Here is a 21,209-nt window from a genome sequence, read left to right as displayed (position 1 = left end):
GGGCCTGTCATAGCAGAAATGAAACCATTGCAGAAGCTTCTTTTGGGACAGGTCAGTCTCTCTTAATATGGCTTTCTTGTCTGCAAGTGGAGGCGCACAGGCTGACTACCAAATAGGAAGAACTGGGGGCTTGTCTGCCCACGGAGATGGGGCCGTGTCCTCAGTTGTGTCAGAAACATAGCTGAGAACTGACAAAGCTTCTTGTTCTAGTCATGAAGCCAGGGTGGCCTCTTAATCTTTAGGAGTCTCAGATCTGGGTTGCAAAAATCCAGGGATGCAGAATCTAACTCTTTCTGCTGCCATCTGCATTTGGTAGTTCTACCTTGTGCAAAGACAATTTGAGGAAGCTAGGCCCTTAAATCCCCAGAAGAGAAATTAGAGATATGGGAACACCACAGAAAGAGCTCTGGGGTTTTAGGAAGACAAAAACCAGAAGGATCAAAAATTGCAGCTTCCAAGATGGATAGGCAGAGATGAAACTCAGTAGGTCCATTCTGAGGGCTGCAGTGATTATTCTTTACAAGTTAATGTTCCTGTGCTATCCTTGTTCCTCTTACAGCTCCTCTGATGTTTTAGATTCAAGTGTAAAATTGCCATTTATGATTTAGCTTTGGCTTATCTCATCCTCATCAAAACAGAACTCTGACCTTCATTACTGTTCACCTCTTTGTGAAAATGGGAGATCTGCACCTTTGGGCAGAACAAATGGTCAGCCACACTAGAGGTTTATTGAATCATGAACAGTGGGAAGATAATAAATTCAAATAACATTTCTCCAACTATCAAATCACAGGACTTTTTCACACAGCAGAATTACTATTGGAGACAGAGAAAATAATACACTTTTTCCCACTACATAAAATCGTGTTATGGAATACACTGCCAGAAGGAATCACAATATTTACCAGCATAGAAGGATTAAATGGGAATCAGTTAAAGAACTGGAAGATACTCCTATCATCTAAGAATAGGCACAATAATTAAACTACAGATTAATGTTTAGGGACAAACACCTCAGTTTTTTCCTAAGGCTGCTGGAAACCAAAGACTAGATTAGAAGGATCTTCAACCTCTTCCAAGAAGATTCTTCATAGGTTCTTATTCTTGGAAAAATGCCAACCGTGGATAATGTTATTGTTGTATTCTGCATAAAAAGGTCTAATTACTATGTTGTGACTTGTGAGGGGAAGGAAGAATATTACCTAGCAACCAGAAAAGGCAGTTTGGTTTAAACCCGTTTGTCACCTTTCTGCTCTTTTGACATAGATTGTTGGGTAATACGGCAGTAAGGGCACCCTTTTAACTTTCTTTTTCTAGAGAAAGCCCAACAAAAGCTTTAGTTTCAATATTCATGGCTGATCTCTTCCAAAAGCTATATAAAAAGTTGTGCCAACAGGTTGTCAGCCCAGGGAAGGATGTTTTCCTGTTGTAATTTGGCACTGTGGGTCTAGCGAAAAGCAGAATGTCTTGGACTCTGATTTGAAATCGAATGTACTTCTGGTGACAAACTATGGGAATTAAAACAGATTTCTCTGGCCAGTCAGTACAGACAGGCCTGCGGAGAAACTGGGTGCAAAGTGTAATGGATGACCACCCCTAGGGAGCAGTTAACTTTCTCTCTGGCAAGGAGGGGGTGAGGATAGGGGTCCCCCAAGAAAGGTAGTTTGCTGTTGGGTCAATTGAAAGAAGAAGGAGTGGCATGAGATCAACTTAAGTTTGTGGAGAGATTTTTATCCCTCATTTGCCAATTAGGAAACAAGTGCTAACCGAGGACATTTAGTCTATGCAAATGCCTCATATTGTGTGCATTTTTTGATTTTTTTTCTCTGATACATTTTTTCCTGTAACAAAACCAGAAGTTACTTTGGGGATTACAATCTATCCTGTTTTCTGGCTGTTATAGCTACAAATACAGCTGGTTGTACTAAAGCACTGGCCTTTTGATTGAGTCAGCCTTATGTCTTTTCCTCCCAAGTCACAGCTTTTCCCTAAATCACAGGCAGGGAGGCTGCACACAGTGAGGGGCATCTATGTATTCATAAAATCAAAAAGAGTTTGGTGGCACCTTTTCTGACTAACCCATTTTTTTAGAAGGCACAAACTTTTGGCTCTCCTCCTATAGGGTCTGGGTGTTCCATGGTGGTGAGGAATCCTGTCTTCTATTCAGCCTTCTTCTGGATTTGGTTAAAATTGTCAGGTCCTTGAAATCTGGTTTAGTAAAAATGGAGGCTCCACACAATCTCTCTAGGAGTTCTGGGATCAACAGCAAGCAGTGACAATTTACAGGGATCTAACTCCCCCTGCTTCTTCTTTTCAGAGAAGAGGGCGCACCTACAGGGGAGGAGGATGGCTCTGCAAATTTTTGCCCAGAAATTCTCTCAGGGCCTTCATTCTGGTCCAGAGAGAGGAAACAACTGCCCAGCTGGAATCCTGCCCACCTTCAGCCCCCAGAGGAGATTTATAGGCTCCTTCATACCACACACCTCTTGAGCGTCCTCCTATTTGAGGACCCAGCTGGAGGGCAAGACAAACTGCATGGAGTAGTTGGAAGAGGCTCTGGCAGGAGGGCAAGCTGAAGTCCACCTGATCTCATGACCATACAATGTGGGGAACAGGTTTAGAGAAGGACCAGAAAGAGAAGCAGAGGTCCTATGAATGGCATCTGCCAGAGGTTGGGTGTGCAATGTAAGATGTGATTATAATTTGGGCATGTCAGCCCTCCTGCTACCACATGCCTCTCCATTCTCATGTGATTGGGCTTTGTTGCTTAGGATTGTATTCTTTGACAAAACACAGCACAGCAGTCTTAAGAATGTATGGAATGTTTTAGGCAATACCATCTATCAAGTTTTATCAGCTTGCTCTGCATGATTTGTTTGGTCAAAGGTCTCATATTAGTGCTGTAGACCGATAAATGGCACCTTCTGCAAGTACTTCTCTGGCGGTAACTGTCATGAGTAAGGATGGCGAGCAGGGGGCTCCCACCCAGACTGTCAAGCGCATGCGTAGCACTGAGGAACTGTTCAGCCATTCAAAGAGACACAGATCGGGACCGCCTTAACCTTTGGGGTTTATATGGCTGGGTTTTTCCCACACTTCCTCAGTTTGTTAGGATTCTTGTTAAGTACTACTAATAAATATTAGAGACCAAGTCATTGTCTCAGTGTGTTTCCTGGTAATCAGGACAGTAACCTTTTTATTAGCCTCAGCTGCTGGCAGTGCTCAGCTCTTCCCCTTGGCTGATCTCAGCAAAGTTGAGGAGATTTGGAACCTGGTTAGTATTGGGTTAGGAGACCACCATAACTATAGACTAGACTCAAAATTTCCCAACCCATCCTAGAAGAAGGCAAGGGTCAACCGTGTCCATCCTTTTGTTAGGAAAAGAACATGGAGCTGTCCATGTCATCACTGGGAGTCTGGATTGACTTGAGGGAGTCTTCTAATTGCATTTATATAGTCACCCATCTCACTTGCATTTAATATTTTAATGGCTCTTTTTGCTGCCACTATTGGAACCCAAACCAGATAATTGTTTTCTGTTTTAAATATTGAAGGAGGCCTGTTTATTGTTTGCTTGGATGGTGCCCAAGGAAACTTTGCTTTAGAAAGGTGACTGTTTGAGCAGCTCCTGAGAAAGATGTCATGCCCATGGTCCTGGAAATGCAGGAGAGATGTAAAAGCTCTTGAAGATACTGTTAACAACCATAATGGACAATTCTTGGTTGCTGATCTAAATGATTCTCCATCTGAGCAAGCTTATATTAGCCCAACTGCAGAGAGAAGCCAGATTTCCTGGCAAGCTTTAGCAGTATAGGTGGTCTGAGAGTGAATGTGCCAGGATATCTGATCTGGGAGATTATGCCAAGGTGGGACAAGGGGGAACAGTCTGGCAATGATAGGGGCAGGTGGGCACAATATCCTGGCACATTCACTCTCAGACTGCCTATCTAAAGCCTTGCAGAAAATCTGGCACCTCTCTGCAGTTGGGCTAATATAAGCTCACTCAGACAGAGAATCCTTTTGGTCACCCATTCCTTGGTTTGTCAGTGAGCCTTGGGCACACAGAGGGAGCCAACTTGCCCAGCCCTGACCAACCACTAGAGCTCTCCCTCCCTCCCAGGTTTACCTCACAAGCAAAACCTGCTGCCAGTGGCCTAAAAATGGGCCACTGAGACCACCTGGCCCCCAGAGGCCCCCCCCCACCTGTGAAGGGAGGAGACCGGAGCTGTGCAACTTTGCACTCAGCTGGTCCACCATCAGCGTGGAGCTGTTGTTCGTTATCTGAGTCCCCTTTTTGGGAGAGATGGGCAGTGATAGAAATTTGAAAAATAAATAAATAAATAAATCTGAACTAAACAGCCCTTGGAATTGGAGGTGGTGGTTAGGATAATTTCAAAGAGACCAAAGCCAGGAAGAAAAAAATGAGCTGGAAAAAAACAAGATTCCTAAATACTGTACATAAAAAAATTAATAAAAAGAAAAGCAAATATTGAAGGAGCAGAAGAAAAGCGAAGTGTGTGTGTGTGTGTGTGTGAAATGCTATGACTCTTTCCTTTTGTTCTGATGCCTTTTAGGTGTACAGTGGGGCCCCCAAGCATCTTCAGCCTGTGGCCCTTCCAAATCCTGTTCCATCTGCCATTCAAACTCCGTTGGGGCCAAGTTGCCCTGGCAGAGGAAAGATGGCAAAACTCCTGAATCCAGAAGAAATGACATCGAGGGATTATTACTTTGATTCGTATGCACACTTTGGAATTCATGAGGTAATCTGTCCAAGAGGCTGAGTATTTTTGTAACATCATACAGAGCGGTGTGTTATATGGCTTTGAGCAGCGTTTCCCAACCTTAGCAGCTTTAAGATGGATGGACTTCAACTCCCAGGATTCCCCAGCCAGCATGGCTGGCTGGGGAATTCTGGGAGTTGAAGTCCATCCATCTTAAAGCTGCTAAGGTTGAGAAACCCTGGCTTGGAGCAGGGACTTCAGCTGGAATGACTGTTCAGCCAGGTCCCTCAAACCCAACGGAAGTTCTCCTCAGGATGTTAGAAAAGGTTGTGCTTCTCCTGCAGCATCTGAGGACAGGGCACAGCTGGCAGGCATCACTTATCACTTACTGGGTCAGTGGCATGGATACAGGGGTGCCACTTTCAGTGGTACCCTGTTTTTATCCAGAATAAGACAGCCTGGTTTCAAAGTCAGACTGAGATCTTTGCAAAGGTGGTGTCCCTCGTTCTTTCATTTATGACTGGAACTCAGGGTAGAAAAATGCTCTTGCAATGTTTCTGTGCTTGGAAGAGCGACTCCTTGGAAAAATTTCTTTGCAACAAAAAGAACAATCATCTTATTCACACTGAGATAAATTTTGAGATTTGGGTGGTGCTTTCAGAATCCCAGAACTGAACTAAGAGGAATGGCATTGCCAACATTTAATTTTGTCTGTTGCGTTTTCACCCTGCCCCTCCTTCCATGGATTAAGGAAGGGCTCTGCAGGGATTCTCAGGGACTCCTGGTGGTTTATTTTGTGACGCAGTTATGGAGAAGTTGCCTGTCATGTCCTCATGGAGGGGGCGTGTGTCATGTCAAGGGGTCATCTGTTCAGGAGTGAGGATGAAGGCAGTTTGTTTGTTTGTTTGTTTATTCAATTTCTATAGCCACCCATCTCAACAAGTGGCTCTGGTCTTGTGGCTGGTGCAAGACCCAGAGAAAACCAAACCTGCTTTAAATGGCTGCAGACTGCCCCACCATTGTCCTCTCGCATTGCTCTGAACAGCTTTTCTGAGTTGTTCTGAAGCACAGCACAGCCTTATTGACTTGTCCTCCCCACAGGGTCTAAACACAACTCATGATCCCTGTTGGTGGATTGCAGGATTAGTTTGGCAGGTTCAGCATCTCAGTCAGATTCCAGTGGGTGTTTTGGGGGGGGGGGTTATGCCCACCCCTGCTTTGCAGGCCACTAGAGCAACCCAGGCCTCTGAGGCAAACCTAATCTTCCAGTTCCAGACCCTCCTTGGCAGCCTTCTTCTCACACCCATGGACTTCTCCTCAGAGACCTCCTGAGGGTCTCAGGATATGGGTAAGCTCAGTTGAAGACTGACACCAAATGCCACTAGAAGCTGTCATGCTTTGCAACATGTAGACCTCTGTATCAATTCTGTCCCCTCCCAGGGCACCCTGCTTCCCAGAGAGGTAGACAGAGGGTCAGATTTCCAAAAGGAGGCATGAACTAAGCGATAACCCCTCTGGGACTTGGATGAACCCAGCTAGGAAGGGACTAAACCTTTATTGCAATCTAGAAATGGAAGCCCTTTGATGGTGAAAAATTTATAACCACTCAGCTTTCAGATTCTTTGTGTTCACTCCTCACAGAGAGATATTTTTGCCTCCCTTTCTCACCTGCTTTCAAATCCTTAGCTGAACCATGATTTGGAGGCGGTTGCATGTTTACATTCTCTGCACCCCTGAGAATCTTCTGAGAATTGCTGGCCACTAATAGAACTTGCCACTCATCTGCTTCTCCAGGAAGAAGTGCATTGCCATATCGGTAACTCCTCTTTGGAATTGCTGTGTAGGTTGTATCCTTGGGCTCATCCAAGGATCACCCTGTTCTTCTCTACGGTGGGAGATCTGCCTTCTGAAAGGGCTTTTTTCCGTGTATGTGTAAGTTGATCCCACCGGTGCTTCTTTCTGGCAAACAATTCAGCAGAATCCAACTGAAGTCTGCAGTTTCGGTAATCCCTGTTTTCCTATCAAAACTGCTGAGAAATTATTGAGTCAATGTTTAGTCATTGTATTCTTCTAAGTTAGTCAAGGGTGTAGTAACAAGTCTTGGCAATATAATTGCCGCTGCCTGTGTCCCAGGTTACTTTTCATAAGCAAATGTAGGGCTGTAAAACAAAGGCTGGACCCCTTGTTTCTGGCTCTCTGGTGCTAGTCAGACAACTTGGCCTCAGCTGATCCTGGATCCACTATTTCCACCCTTGCCACTAGTTCATACTGCAGAAATGCTTCTGTTTCTGCAGCAGGCAGTATTGTACAGGAGAGATAAAACAGGACTTTTCCTTGGGCTCCTGCAAGAATAATTTCAGAAGCCTCTTTGCCAACCCTACCCTCACTTTGCCTTTGCATAGATGAGGTTCCCCAGGGAGCCCAGAAAACGAGATTTGGAGACTCACATTGCACCGACAGCTGTGACAAGAACGGACTCACCGCCACACAACCACTGGATTGACAGCCCCATTTTGCAGGCCAATACAGGTCATTGCCCCCAGGAGCCTGAGGTGTGGAGCAACGGTGGCAAGTTCAAGCCTTCACAGAAGCTGCCCATTGTGAGATGCTGTCACACTGTCAGGCTGTGACTTTCTACCAGCATTTGTTGGGCTCTAGTTTCTTTTTGAACACAATGTTCACTGTCTGGACCTAAAATTCCAAGATGTTTGTGGGATTTGGAAACTACATTCCTCTGGGGGTTGTTGGAAAAGAAGGCAAAGGGGCCCACAAGGTTTGGAAAATTATTCATGGCTTAGGGTTAGTTCAGTTGATGCATGTCACAGTGAATGTTCTGGCTGCTGCAAAGATACCATGGAATGCCTTCCACACACCCAAGTGCTTGCCATGAATTGTACTTATTTCCTGTGCTCTGAGAGAGAACATTCTTCTTGTCATGCTGAACATGAAGCTGCAGCAATCATTTGAGCCCAAAGTCTCCTAGCCAGGGAACATGGTGGAGCTTTCGCTGTTAAACTGCTGTGGAATTCTCTCTTGAATTAGGGTATTTTGATGGTTTGTGGAGAGACTGGAAGTGTCATCACCCTTTAGGGATACAAAAGGTATGACTTCACTTGAGGCCTGAAGTGGTCCTTTGCCTATGGAGACAAGCTGCTCAATCTGTGTGCTCTTTAAGAGAACTTTCTGAACGTTGTGGCACTTTATGGGTGGTGGCTGAGTCGATAAGGCCCTGCCAACCTCCCAGGCAGACTGGGCAGGAAACACAGCCAGATGAGCCAATTCTACTTTATTGCCAGGCTGCGTTGACAGAACGGTTTCTTTTTCTGTCCATCACTCGGTTGAGGGTTCCTCCCGCTTTTATCTGATCACTCCCTAGGCAGCGTCTCTCTCCCGACCCCCGGTCTTCCAAGGTCATTCCCACACCCCATTACAGGTCCATCATTTCTGCAGGATGCCCAGGCTCTACCTTACCATGGTCCTGAGACCCAGCTTGAAGCCTCTGTGGAAGCAGAAGCAATTAATGTTCTCTGAACAAATAGAATAGTTGTTGTCCACCTCCAGGTTGTGCGGTCATACAGTTTTGTCCAGAAACAATGCCTGTTCTTCCCAGGACAGCCACTGGTTCTCGGCTACTTCATTCCAAAATGGTTGTAAAAAAATGTATCACTGACATGCTTTAAATCTCTCAGTCCCTTCTGGGTTCAGGTTGTCTCACCCCTAAACAATGATCAGGGAAAACAGAACAGAGTCCAAGGATTCTGCATCACAAAAACCACCCTTGGGGCTATGTTTCAGCTGCTTCCAGTTTCTCTAGGTAGAGCAAGCTAGTCTGATGCAGCTGCTTGACTAGAGTGAAATTGGAGTAAAAGTGTTTGGGATTGAAAGGCAGGTGTTATTTAGACACGGATTGTGGGTAATGGAAGCTTACCAGGGTAAATGTCCAAGTTGACACATGCCTGAAGGTAGTTGCAGGATTTTTCAGAAGGTCTAAATCAATCCATTGCCTGGGTTGGTGCTAAGAATTCAGTGTACCTGCCTTGAACTCTGCAGAGGAAACGTAGTCCATAAATTGCAGTGAATTAAGAAATTAATTTAAAATACTTTGGGGACATTGACACAGTTCTCTCTAATTGCTCATTAATGGTCAGAACTTGGACAAAAAAGTAGACAATTTTTCAGTTAGACTTTGAATGTTCAACCCTGAAGGGCAAGGGAGACTTTTTATGTAGCAAGAAAAATTAAAATGAAAGTCAAGAAGTGTGGGTTCATTGTTAATGAACCAGGATCAATCTGGCTAAATACAGCCTTCACCACATTAGGTGACACTAGCTTTCAGAATTTTGCCTCTTTCATCCATGGCTCAAGGGGGCCTTTCTTGACTCTACCAAAGTCCTGACTTCCACTTCTGCTATCTCAATTAGAAGTTGGCAGGAAAGGGCTGTCTGAGATCTGGGAAGGATAGTGCTGGTCAGAATAAGATGGACTCAGTACGAGAACTGGGCTAAACATAAGGCTTCTTCTTTTGTCATGATGATGCCTACAATTGATGAGGTGTTGCACAGAGTCTAAAGAAGAGCCTGCTACCAGTCCTGAGGCTCACAACTAGTGGAACAGCTGGTCACACAGTCACAGCAACATGCATTCTACAGTAGTTGGTTAGAAAGTCTGTCCTGCACCCACCGGGCCTATTGTGAGAGATATGGAGCCCCGCTATTCCCACTCAGGTCTCCATGTACATGCCAGGCCAGCATGTTCACCTAGAAGGAAATCCTGGATGAAGAAATCTAATCTTCTTACGCCTTCTAAGTATATTTGCAGAGCCATAGGAACCAACAGGTTGGCCTCCAGCCCTCCCTAAAGGGTTCCTGGGGGGTGGGGGTGGGCAGGTGACCTGGCCATATCAGGGTAGCCAGAGTGAGTCAATGGGAACCAGGCCCGGGTTGGAAGTCTCTGACCTCCAGACTAAGACTATAGATTGATTTTCCCCAGCCTGAGGAAAAACAAAAAAGTTGTTGCTGATGATTGACACCTAGATGACCTCAGCTGATTTTGAGAAAGCTAAGCAGGTTTAGGTCTGGTGTGCACCTGAATGGGAGACTTCCAGGGAATCCTGGGGCTGTGAGCTGGACTAAGAAGTCAAAACAACCTCCTGGAGGATCACAAGGTCAGCACACTTCCATCCTAAAACCTGCCCATTGAAAAAAGGTGGTCCGCCTCATGCAAGCAGTGATCTGGGGGTGTCCATATGGTCACCTGGAGAAGAGGCAAGTTCAAGGAGGCTTTGCTCTTTGGAGGAATGCAGCAGGGACTAGGCGGTCTTCTGGCTGTGTGCAGACAACGCAGGAGGAGAGGCGTGTTAGTCTACAGTAGCCCAAAAAGAGGAGGGGTCTGGGTAATTAAGTTACCTGGAAAAGGTGCCACCAGAGTCCTCTGGATTTGGGGCTGCATTCAGGTAACTGGGCTGAGTAGCTGAAAGCAACTTTTTATTTATTAAAACACATTAGCTCAATTCACAGGCTTAGAATTTACCAAGAGAACACTAAGATTGGAATATCAGACTGAACTATAAACTAATTTAAGTCGATGCTCTGGATATTTACGTGTCCTTTTGAGATCTTGTTCTCTGTTATAGTTAGGCTGTTAGTGACATAGATGCAGCAGCTGCATGTTGGATAAAAGAAAATATTCTGTGAAGGGTGATCTCGCTGATTGACGTATTCACGTTGCCATGGTATAGGTGTCCTGGGCATTTCCTCCTGAGATGTGCAAGAGAACAATGGTTTTGCTGGCTCAGACAGAGAGATTTAAGTAACAGGCCAAACGACGTTAATCCTTATTTTCATGTGAACAGACAGTGCCTTTTTCTAACACAGGAAATGCTGAAGGACGAGGTGCGCACATTGACCTACCGAAATTCCATGTATCACAACAAGCACATCTTTAAGGAGAAGATTGTCCTGGATGTGGGAAGTGGCACGGGCATACTCTCCATGTTCGCCGCCAAGGCTGGAGCCAAGAAAGTATATGGGGTAAGGATGACGTGTCCTAGGGTTTTTTTCACTCCCACTGCAGCACTTTTTCCCCTTGCCAGCTGCAGTCTCAAACATCTGGCACTGGGAAGGTCGGCTGGGCAACACCTAAACCCTGGTGGGGAGGTCCTTTGGCACTGCCTGGTCTTTCCTCACGTGGGTTCAGCTTCCTTCTTTGGTAGGGTATGCAAAGCCCCACAGGTTAAAGTGGGTGGGGCTTCGATCACACCATTGTGGCTGCCATATTCACTTTTTTGACCACACCCTGCAGACACTCCTGCTCCTTCCCTTCAGCTGGACAGAACAAGGGGGCTGCTCAAAAGAAGTACCAGGATCTCATCTGGGATGCGGCCTCTGTAGAAGCTGGAGAACTGGGCCCTGGTGGCAGTGGGCTTCACAGCGCTCTGTCAGAGGGACTGAGTCCAAAAGGGGTGTCCGTGTTTCACTTTTAACCAATCCGTTTAACGCAAATTTAGAAATCAACATTCTACTTTTACATTTAACATTCTGGAAGTCACCAAACAGGAGGCCGAAAACTAGCCAATCTTGGATTTTTTTTTGGACCAAGTTGGTGGTCCTGCTAGGAAGGGATCCGAATGGGATTCTTCCCCTGCCTGGGTATGATTTTCCTTGAGTTGCTGCCACAGGTCACTTGTAGTGCAGGCTGTGGATAGTCAGCGGTCTGTTTGCTCCCTCTGGGGTTTCTGCCAAGACCCATACCCAGGATTATAGTCACAGATTTTTCTCAGCTGGTGCCAGTGAGGCTGGGCTGATCAGCTTCCTCAGCACTCATGCAAGGCAGTCTTGTCCCTCCTTCATTGTGGTGGGTTAGCTGGACTCACACAGTGCACTTCATTAACGGTTCCTGAATCAGCTCATTTTCCAGTTCATGTTGAACAATAAATTAATCAATTAATTAACCAATTAAGCCAAGCTGCCCAAAACCTAACTATGTTTAGCACTGACCAAGGGTCACATGTGCAGTGTGCCTGATAGGTCTTTCATTGGCCTGCTTATGCACATTATGTGAACATAGCCATTGTTTACATTAAAGCCACTACATGCTGAGTGGCTTCAAAGAGACCAGCAAAAACCCCCAAAGGCTGGAAGTGGCATGCCCAGTCCTGGCTCTTCTGGTCCTCCCCCTACTTAGGTCCCAGAAGGCTGCCCCTCCCAGCCCTTGAGAAAGCCATTGGCCAAGTAAAGAGGAGCAGGAGATGGAGGCCAGGGTGCTGGTCTGCTCCAAGAAATAGTGGATTCAGGCAGGGCTGAGAGCTTAGCCTACCCTGTTCCTCCAGGTGGGTCAGCTGTAGGGTGCAAAGTAGACTGCTGAAAGTGGTTACAACCATGTCAACCTACACAGGCTTCAAAAATCTAGGGAGGAAGCCGAGAACCTGTGCCCAGTTGGCACAATCTCTGTGATTCTGTTTGGCCAGATTGCTTTCCAAGGAAAAGGTACATGGCCTGGGTCTGTGAAAATCAAAAAGAAACTGTGCATATGAAACTTGGTTAGTTTCCCATCTACTGTATGTTCCAAATGAAAGAGAGGGAACCCTTCCCCACATCTTCAAAAAGGGGGGAAAGGAGGACCCAGCGAACGATGGTCTGACATGGGTATCTAGGAAGGTGCCAGGACAGACCCTAAATAAATCTTTAAGCAATTCAAAAAAGGTACAGTGATGACTGGATTCATCGACTGCCAAGAGCAAGTCTAGTCAAACCAACTTTAAATTGTTCTTTAGTAGGGATGATGTAGACATAATAGCAAAGCACCTGACCAAGCGGCCCCTGATTCTCTGATGAGCAAGCTAGCTAACTGTACAGTAGATTGGACGTCATGATCATCGAATGGATACCTATCTGGCTTGAAGGTCGTCAAAGAGTGCTCATCAAGGGTTCCTCGTCAACCTGGAGTGAAGGGTTGATTGGAGTGCTCCAAGATTTACTCCTTCATCATTTTTATTAATGATCTGAGTGAGGGAGAAATTACTGGCTTTATGAATAAGCAGAGGCTGCATCTGGCACAAGTTGGCCATTTAAATACCCTCTTTCCCTGAGCATTCCCATGTGTTCTGAACCTGATGATGAAAGTTCTGGTCTGTAATTGTCTATGATCTTCAGGCCTTTCTGAGGAATGCTCTTCAGCACATAGGTTTAGCAGTCTGTGTACATTTTTTTAAGTAGACCCACTGACATTTTGTGTTCTTAAACTTTTTACTATATTTATTAAAATAGAAGTTGAATGAAAAGAAGAACCTTCATGTTTTCATTTGTAACACAATTCTTTGCCAGTGCAACAGATGTTGGCCAAGAATTGTTTTCAAACTACTGACAATATATGGCAAATCAGTTCAATGTGCACACAATTTTTCATGTGATGATGAAGTAATGACTTACACCCAAATAGCACCAGTGATGTCTGAGTACAGGGAAGATTTGGGGGTTACTGTAGGTGAGGAATAAATTGGGGGGGGGTCCACCAATGTATGCCCCTGAAACAAGCTACACGCTACTGGGGTCCACAATCACAAAAAAGGAAACATGTAAGCTTATTTACCTAGAGGATGTAAAGACTTTTTTGAGACTTGAAGGGGTTTGACTCTTCTGAATTTTTTGGGGAGGTGGGGAAGTGCACTTTGGTCTGATGATTAGGTTCTCTACGTTTAAATGCCTTGGTCTGTTTTGTCAGGATTGATATATTGTCTTGTAACCTGGGAATGTGAACCCTGAGCATTTTCTGAATCTATGCCTTTTTTGGGAAAACTGCAGTGCAGGTAACCGTACTGTGCAAATACCATTTTTCTGATGCTGGGCTTTCAGGCGAAGGATGCAATAGACAGGCACCATGTTGTGCGAAAGCCTCCTAGAACCTTTCTGCCAGTAGAACAGCTTCTCCAGAATAAGTTTATGATTTCTGCACGTGCAGTTTGATTCATCTGAAACGCTCAGCACTAGGCCTCCTTTATTTCTCTTCTCTGTCCTGCAGATTGAATGCTCCAGTATATCTGACTACTCCGAAAAGATTATCAAGTCAAACCACTTGGATCACAGTAAGACATATCTATGAAGATTGGTTTCCTCTGCTGTTTCTGTTGTCCTTCTTTTCAGTTTCTTAATTCATATCAGTTATGCTTTGTACACAGGTTTTACATTATTTATGACATAAAGGCGTATCTTTATGTCTTTCTAAACATTAAACTTTGTAGATTCTGTTTTTATTTTTATTGTGAAGTTACTTAAATAGAAGTAATTAATGAGTAATTTAATTATTAAAGCTCCCTACCTTTAGATAACTTTAATCTAATAAGAGGCAGATAACTTTAATAATTAAATTATTTAACTTTTCCTATGACTATTTAACTTTTCCTGTGGGTAATGACTACAGAGTTTTTGTGGCTTCCAGTATTTAAAGAACCCTCCTGCGGCTTGAAGGATTTGAGGCTTTAATCACCCTGACTTGTCTCTCATCTTGTTTTCAACAGTAGTAAGCTAATGAACTTGGAATGAAGCCAATAACTTTTCTCCCCAATTATTTGTTCCATGACTAAGGTCTCTGAAAATGAACATCTGATTTCATTTCTAATGGCTCTGATAGACTTACCTCCTACAAAAGCCATTTTAGTTAGTTGTCTTTCTTGCAACCTGTATCAATGAATTGCCTAGATTAATTTTGCAAATAAGTGGTTGCTTTTGCTGTTCTTTATACATAGTTATTTTATTTCATTATTTTACCAGTACAACTGAGACAAAAACAGGAAGACTGATGAGAAATTTTTCCATTCATTTTAAGTTTGCTTTTAATATTTTTACACCATTTTCAAATTTTTTGCTTTGTTCTTATCCTAAATTTTATAAAGCCTCTATATTTGTGCATTTGACATGTTTTCTATGAAGAACTTGTATTTGTCTCTGTTAAGCTTCACTATGTTCTTTTCAGCCCATTTCTGTAGCCTACCAACATCATTTGAATTATGTTACTTTCTTCTAGAATATTAGCTGTCCCACTCTATTGTGTCATCTGCAAATTTGATAAACATTCCCTCCATCTCTCCATCCAAATCATTTATGAAAGTACTGAAGAACTGAGGGCCCAGAACTAACCCTTGTTGCACCCCACTTGGTATCTTCCTTCAGGTTGATGAGGAACCATTGATGAGCACTCTTTGAGGACAATTTTCAAGCCAGCTATGTACTCATCCAGATCAGACTTAACTACCTTGTTAATCAGCATGCAATGGGGTACTTTGTCAAATGCTTTGCTGAAGTCAATATATATTTTCTCTATAGCATTTCCAATCCTTAATTGCTTATTAGGTGCCTGTATGACCATATCCTAACTGACTGTGGAGCATTAGTTGAGGGAGAATCTGCCCTCTCTGAACCAGTGCCAGTTTGTCTGGACTAATTATTAGAAAAAAATATCTTCAGTTTAATTTAGCTTGATCACCATTTTTCACCTCATGAGTCCATAATTCATTGAAGAGTGTTTGGCCTAAGACTGACGCTTCTGGCACTCCCCTCAACACCTCCTGTAAGAGTGAGGAGGAACGATCGATGGCCCTGTGCTGGGTCTGGTTTTCCAGATACTTCTGGTTCCACTGATGGATACATCGTCCTCCATGCTACCCCTAAGTAATACAGTCATCTGGAATGCTGCCAGAGGGGGGTGGGCTTTTCAAATGTTTTGCTGAGAGACATGATGTCCATAGTCCACCTCCAATCTGCTAAGTTAACTAAAAAAAAAATGAGTTAAGGTTATTTATGTATTGATTTATTTGTACTCCTCTGAGTTATCCTTTCTCCTTTGATGATATCCAAAGCAGTTAAAAACATTCAAAAACAGTAATGGAATATGGAGTTTTTTTAGAAAAGCCCTACAAAGTTAACAATGACATTGGCCCTAAGAACTAGAAGCCTTACGAAAGAGGGGTATGTCTGCTGGTTTTCCTAACCATCAAGAAGTGTGGGGCAATGCAACTTCTCAGAGGGCGGGGAGGCCAGAAACACAGGGCTGTGTTGGAGGGGCATCTTCAAAAGGCCCCTCCTTTGGAATATCTTAATGGAAAGAGAGGTTCGTTCCATGATCGGGCCCTGAGGTGTTTAAAGCTTCAGAGATCAACACTTACACCTTAAATTGTGCCCAGCAACCAACTGGCAGTCAGTGAGGATTTGGCATAGCACGATCCCTGTCCCTTGCACTGTTCAGCAGCCAGGCAGCCACATTTTGCAGGAACTGTACCTTCCAGACACTTTCAGGAGTAGCCCCATGTGGAGCATATTGCAGTAGTCAAGAAGTGGTGTAACGAAGCCATGGATAACTGACACCAACTCCAACAAGTTCAGGAAGGGTTGCAAGGGTTACCCTTGAGGCAAAGTGCAGAAGCACTCCTCGCCACAGCTGTTGCTTGAAAACCCAGCAGCAGGTGAGGATTACAGAGCACTCCCATGCAGTGAATCTGCTCCTCAAAGGGAGTGAGCCCCGCGCCAAACAGACTGGACCTCTATTCTCAAGTCCAGGTTCTCTTGGCTAATATCACCTTTGCCTTGTCTGGATTTAATTTCAGCTTGCTCTTCCTCATTCAATCTGCCATAGAAGTTCTACGGTACCAATTATTTCTGGGCTTTAATGATAAGAAGTAGTAGAATTGAGTCTCATCAACATACTGATGATACCCCCTCCTAAAAACCTGGATGATCTCCTACCCTGCTTTCATTGGATCATGGAACGCTTGAGTTACAGCCATCATGACATCATGACCAAATTAAAGCATCCCTGACAAATGGCTGTCGGGCCTCCATTTGAACACACCCAGACAAAGGGAGGAACTGGTCCCCCCAGCAAGCCGCTCTTTGGTCATAAAGTTTCTTCTCACATTCCATCGGAATCTGTCTTCCTGCGCTCTGGAACAGAGAAAACAGGTCTTGACCTACCTGCATGGGACTCCCTTTGGGGGATATGAGGAACGCAGCCACAGCCCCTCCCGCTCAGCCATCTGTTTTGGGTGTCAAGGGCTGTGCCCAAGCTCTCAGCAACCATGTGTTCCCTGCTTTAATGGGGAGGAACCCAACGTACACAGACAAAATGTCTTATTGCAGATACAAACAACCTTAGGAACAATGAAGATCAGCTTCTGCAAAGGCTAAGGTCTGGCCCTCTCGTTATGCTTCCCCCAGAGGTTAAATCCAGAGCTTCTTTCACTGTTTGCATTCATTCTCTTACACAGGCTTTTGACTGTGCCCAGTTTGTGTTTACGAAATAGTCATATTGCACCTCAAGCATCTCATTTCCTGCCTTGCCAGCTCCAGCCTTCACACCAGGCTCATTCATTCTGCCTTCAGAGGGTCTAGTTTTGAATCTCCTGCTTTTCCTTGTTGCCCTTCCATTTTCGTGGCATCCTTATTAAGCTTTGGATCCCAGAAATGGCACAGTAATCAAGGTGGGTCTGGCCAAAGCAGGGTCCAGCTGCCTCTGACCCACAGTAATCATTCATCAGGCCAGAAACAGCCTACCTCCGTATTCTGAACTTAGTTTATATCTATATATCTATACAGTATATCTATATATCTATATTTTTCCCCTTGGATAATACTGAATAATACTATTATAAAATTAATTAAGTTAAGTGGTACCTTAAAATAATAAAGGTACCACTTAATTTAATTAATGCTATAATAGTTTTAAACAGTTTTATAATGTCTTATGGATTTTAGTCTCATGGATTTAAAGTCATTTTGTGTGTGTGTGTGTTTGCATGTGTGTATAAAGTTATAATTTACAGTTATTATTTGAACAGCTTATAAGTGAAGCCATTTTAAAATAAAGCTGATAATTTAATGACTAAATCTGTAGCTTTTATGCTGCACCTTAAGTTTGTCAGAGACCAAAACTAAGTGATTGATTGAATGAATAGAGTCGAATGATTACTTTCTGTAATTTGGAAATTATAAGACTGTTGAGGCAGCATAAAATTGCATCTGCCTTTTTTCAACCATATTGCACTGCTGACTTATATGCAATTTATAATCAAACTCCCATTCCAAGATCCTTTTCCCAAGTACAGTTACCAAGCCAGGTATCTTCTATCATATACCTGTGCGTTTGAATTTAGTTTCCTAAGCAAAGACCTTCACATTTATTTGTTAAATTTCATTCTATTACTTTCAGTCCATTTCTCTAAGCAATCAAGACCATTCTGAATTTTATTTGACTTCTAGCATATTAGTTATCCTAATCAATTTTGCATCATTTGCACATTTGATATACATTCCCTCCATCTCTTCATTCAAAGCATTAATGAATATACTGAAGAATAGGAAGAACCAAAGGACTTATTCTTGTGGTACCCTGCTTGATACCTCTATCCAATTTCATGAGGAACTATTGATGAGAATTCTTTGAGTGATTATATATATATATATATATATATATATATATATATATAAAATATTTTATTAAATTTGTCCCCGCCCATCTCCTCCCATCCAGTCCACATTTAACCACTCGCTAATCAGTATGTCATGGGGTATTTCAAGAAATGCTTTGCTAAAGTCAAGATATAGCATGTCACAACATTCCCACAATCTATTAAGGAGGTTACCATTCTAAAAATAAGTTAACTGTGCAGAGTCATTTGAATATAGTGGGATATAAATGCATAATAAATAAATAAATAGTCTGGCAAATTGATTCTTGACAGATACATGCAATTTCTAGTAATTATCACATTGTTTTCAAGGTGCTTAAGATCTATATCTTCATGATCTGCTGTAGAATCTTCCCAGGAATCGATGTTAGATTGACTGGTCTGTAGTTTGTTGGATCTTCCTTTTTCCTCTCTTTGAAAATAGGGGCTTCATTTGCTCTCCTTCAATGATCTGGCATTTCACCAATTCGGCAGGATTTCTCCAAGGTAATACGTAAGAATTCGGCCAGACTATCAGCTGCTTCCTTCAGTCCCCTAGGATGAAATTCATCTGATTCTGGAGATTTAAACATAATCAGAGTCAAGAGGTATTCCCCCACTGTGTTTCTATCAAGTCTCAAGGCTCAGTCCTGACCCTCCATCCTGCTCTTCAGAGCTTCCTAGTGGAACACAGATTTTGTTGGAGAAGGGTGTGCCCAGATAGGCGTTGAGTAGCTCTGCTCTTTCTTCGTTAACTGTAGCATTTTGCCTTCTTCACTGAGCAGCTGGTACACTGATTCTTTGCTTTTCCCTTTATTTTGAACATACCTGAACATTCCTAAATAAGATATTTTTTTAAAATTCTCAGCATCCTTTGCTAGCCTCGGCACATTCTGAGTTTCTCTTTCCTGACACCATTGCTACAATTCTGCGCTACCTCTCTGTACATTTTCCTTTCTGACCTGGTCCTGTTTCTATGTCATGTATCTGTCCTTTTTTATGTTCAGATTTTCACTAAGCTTTTTCTGTAGTTGCATATCCTGCTTTTGCTGTCCTTCATATCTTTTTCCTTGTTGGAATTACTTCCAGCTGTGCTTTTCAAAGGTCCTTTTTTAAGGAATCCCCCCCCCCAAGCTTGAACTCCTTTTTCCATTAGCTTCTTCTGTCCTTGAATCTTCCCCATCAGGTGTCTGAGCTTATTAAAATCCACTTAAATGGTATTTCCATTTGTTATTGTCTTTTGAAAAGGCTATGTCATTTTCTATAGTCTATTATCTCCTCAACAATTTAAAATTTGTTAAGGTTATTACTGTCAGAAGATCACCATCAAAATTTAAATTACCACCAGCGTGATTTAGATCCACTAAAACCTCCTGTATCACCTGACAGGATAGTTTCACCCCGGGGTTGCTGGTTATCATTACCATTAAGTCAGTGTACTATTGCTTAAGATTTCTCCATCAAACCCAAAGTGGGCTGGTGGTCCCATGGAGACAATGAAATGAACTAATTCATCTCCCCCTGCCCACTGCAGTTGCACCCTCTCCTGTTGTTGATAAGCCTCCAAATGTATGAACTTACTGCAAGAGAGTTTCATCTGACTAAAGATGGGGGACGAAACCAGGTGGGAAATAGCCATCCTGGACCTACTTGCACAACATGAATCCTATGAAGTGGAGTCCATGGAGCTTCTTATTTCTACTAGGATTTAGTTTATAGGAAATTATGAGAAGTTTAAAATAATAACAGTGTATTCATGTAACTGTACTGACACAGTTGTGCCTATAGGATAGAGCAGTGTTTCTCAACCTTAGCAAATTTAAGATGTGTGGACTTCAACTCCCAGAATTCTCCAGTCAGCATGGCTGGCTGGGGATTTCTGGGAGTTGAAGTCCACACATCTTAAAGTTGCCAAGGTTGAGAAACACTGGGATAGAGGATGGAGGTTTCTGACCTCCTCTCCTAGAAACCCTCTGCTCCCCCTTGGGGGTTCCTGCTGCCACCACCTAACCCCCAAGGAGCACCTCACCTGGCCCTGACGTGTTCCCACAACCTGTGCTGCCTTACTGGTGATTTAAAAGGAAATTAAAAATGGAAAAAAATGAAGCAATTTGTGTAATGGAACCTGTTGGCCAAGTAGTCCAGAGGTGCCTGACTAGGGATTTCAGCTCTTCCTTCAGAGATAGAGCACAGTCCTAGAACTAGTAAGAAACAGGAAAAAAAATCAAACATCAATGCCTTTTTTAAATGATTGACTCTAAAAAGTTGTATAAAAATACAAGAGCCTCTTTCCATTAAGAAGATGTGGATTCGAATTCAGATGCTACCTGTCCGTCTTTGAGTACCAAGGGGGCAGGATTGCAGCCTGCAGATTCACTACAATAACTTTATTTGTTTTGATTCTGTTTCTAGTAATCACAATATTTAAGGGCAAAGTGGAAGAAATTGAATTGCCTGTGGACAAAGTAGATATCATAATCAGTGAATGGATGGGTTACTCACTTTTCTATGAGTCCATGCTTAACACGGTCATCTTTGCTCGAGACAAGTGGCTGGTAGGCGCTTGGTATCTTCTTCTGGGTTCTGGAAGGTCTTTTACAGGTCGGCTCTGGAGTGACGGATGCCGCATGATTTCCGTGAGAACAAAGATGTTAACGCAAAGGATACTTATTACTTAGTTTTGTGTGCTAGCATTTATGTCGCCTTTCCATAATCATTGCTGTACAGCGTATCAAATATACAGTATATTGTTTATAAAAAACCCATTAAATCAAGTGAAAACCAAAAACTGAAACGTATCCTTCGCGAACATTCACAAGCTCTCCAAACTTGACCGAAAACAATCCAACAAACAGGAGATGCAGCTGCCAAAATCTTGACCTCTCCAGATGCTGGAATCTAAATTCAGGCAGACCTGAGCAATGTTATCCACCAAGAATGGAGCAAATCACCGTGAGGGTTGTTCATGATCCCCAAAACCTGCTTTATTCACTGCCTACTTATCTGGTCCATCCTGTTTTTAATTACTTTTAAAACAAATTGGGAAAATATCTGGC

General features: G+C 43.3%; 2 protein-coding genes across 2 annotated transcripts in view; both read left to right on the top strand.

Annotated features, from left to right (window-relative positions):
- The window catches only part of TSPAN9 (tetraspanin 9), a 261,741-nt gene that overhangs the window by 72,257 nt on the left and 168,275 nt on the right, over positions 1–21,209 (top strand). The window lies entirely within an intron of this gene.
- Positions 1–21,209, top strand: part of PRMT8 (protein arginine methyltransferase 8) — a 38,072-nt gene that overhangs the window by 3,629 nt on the left and 13,234 nt on the right. The window contains exons 2-5 of the mRNA XM_063309238.1: positions 4,575–4,760; positions 10,595–10,750; positions 13,737–13,800; positions 20,566–20,708. Coding sequence (XP_063165308.1) covers positions 4,575–4,760; positions 10,595–10,750; positions 13,737–13,800; positions 20,566–20,708 — 549 coding nt within the window. The remainder of the gene's footprint in view (positions 1–4,574; positions 4,761–10,594; positions 10,751–13,736; positions 13,801–20,565; positions 20,709–21,209) is intronic.

Source organism: Candoia aspera, chromosome 7, assembly GCF_035149785.1.
Source record: "Candoia aspera isolate rCanAsp1 chromosome 7, rCanAsp1.hap2, whole genome shotgun sequence".
Taxonomy (NCBI): Eukaryota; Metazoa; Chordata; class Lepidosauria; order Squamata; family Boidae; genus Candoia; species Candoia aspera.
This window is presented reverse-complemented; position numbering and strand designations above follow the sequence as displayed.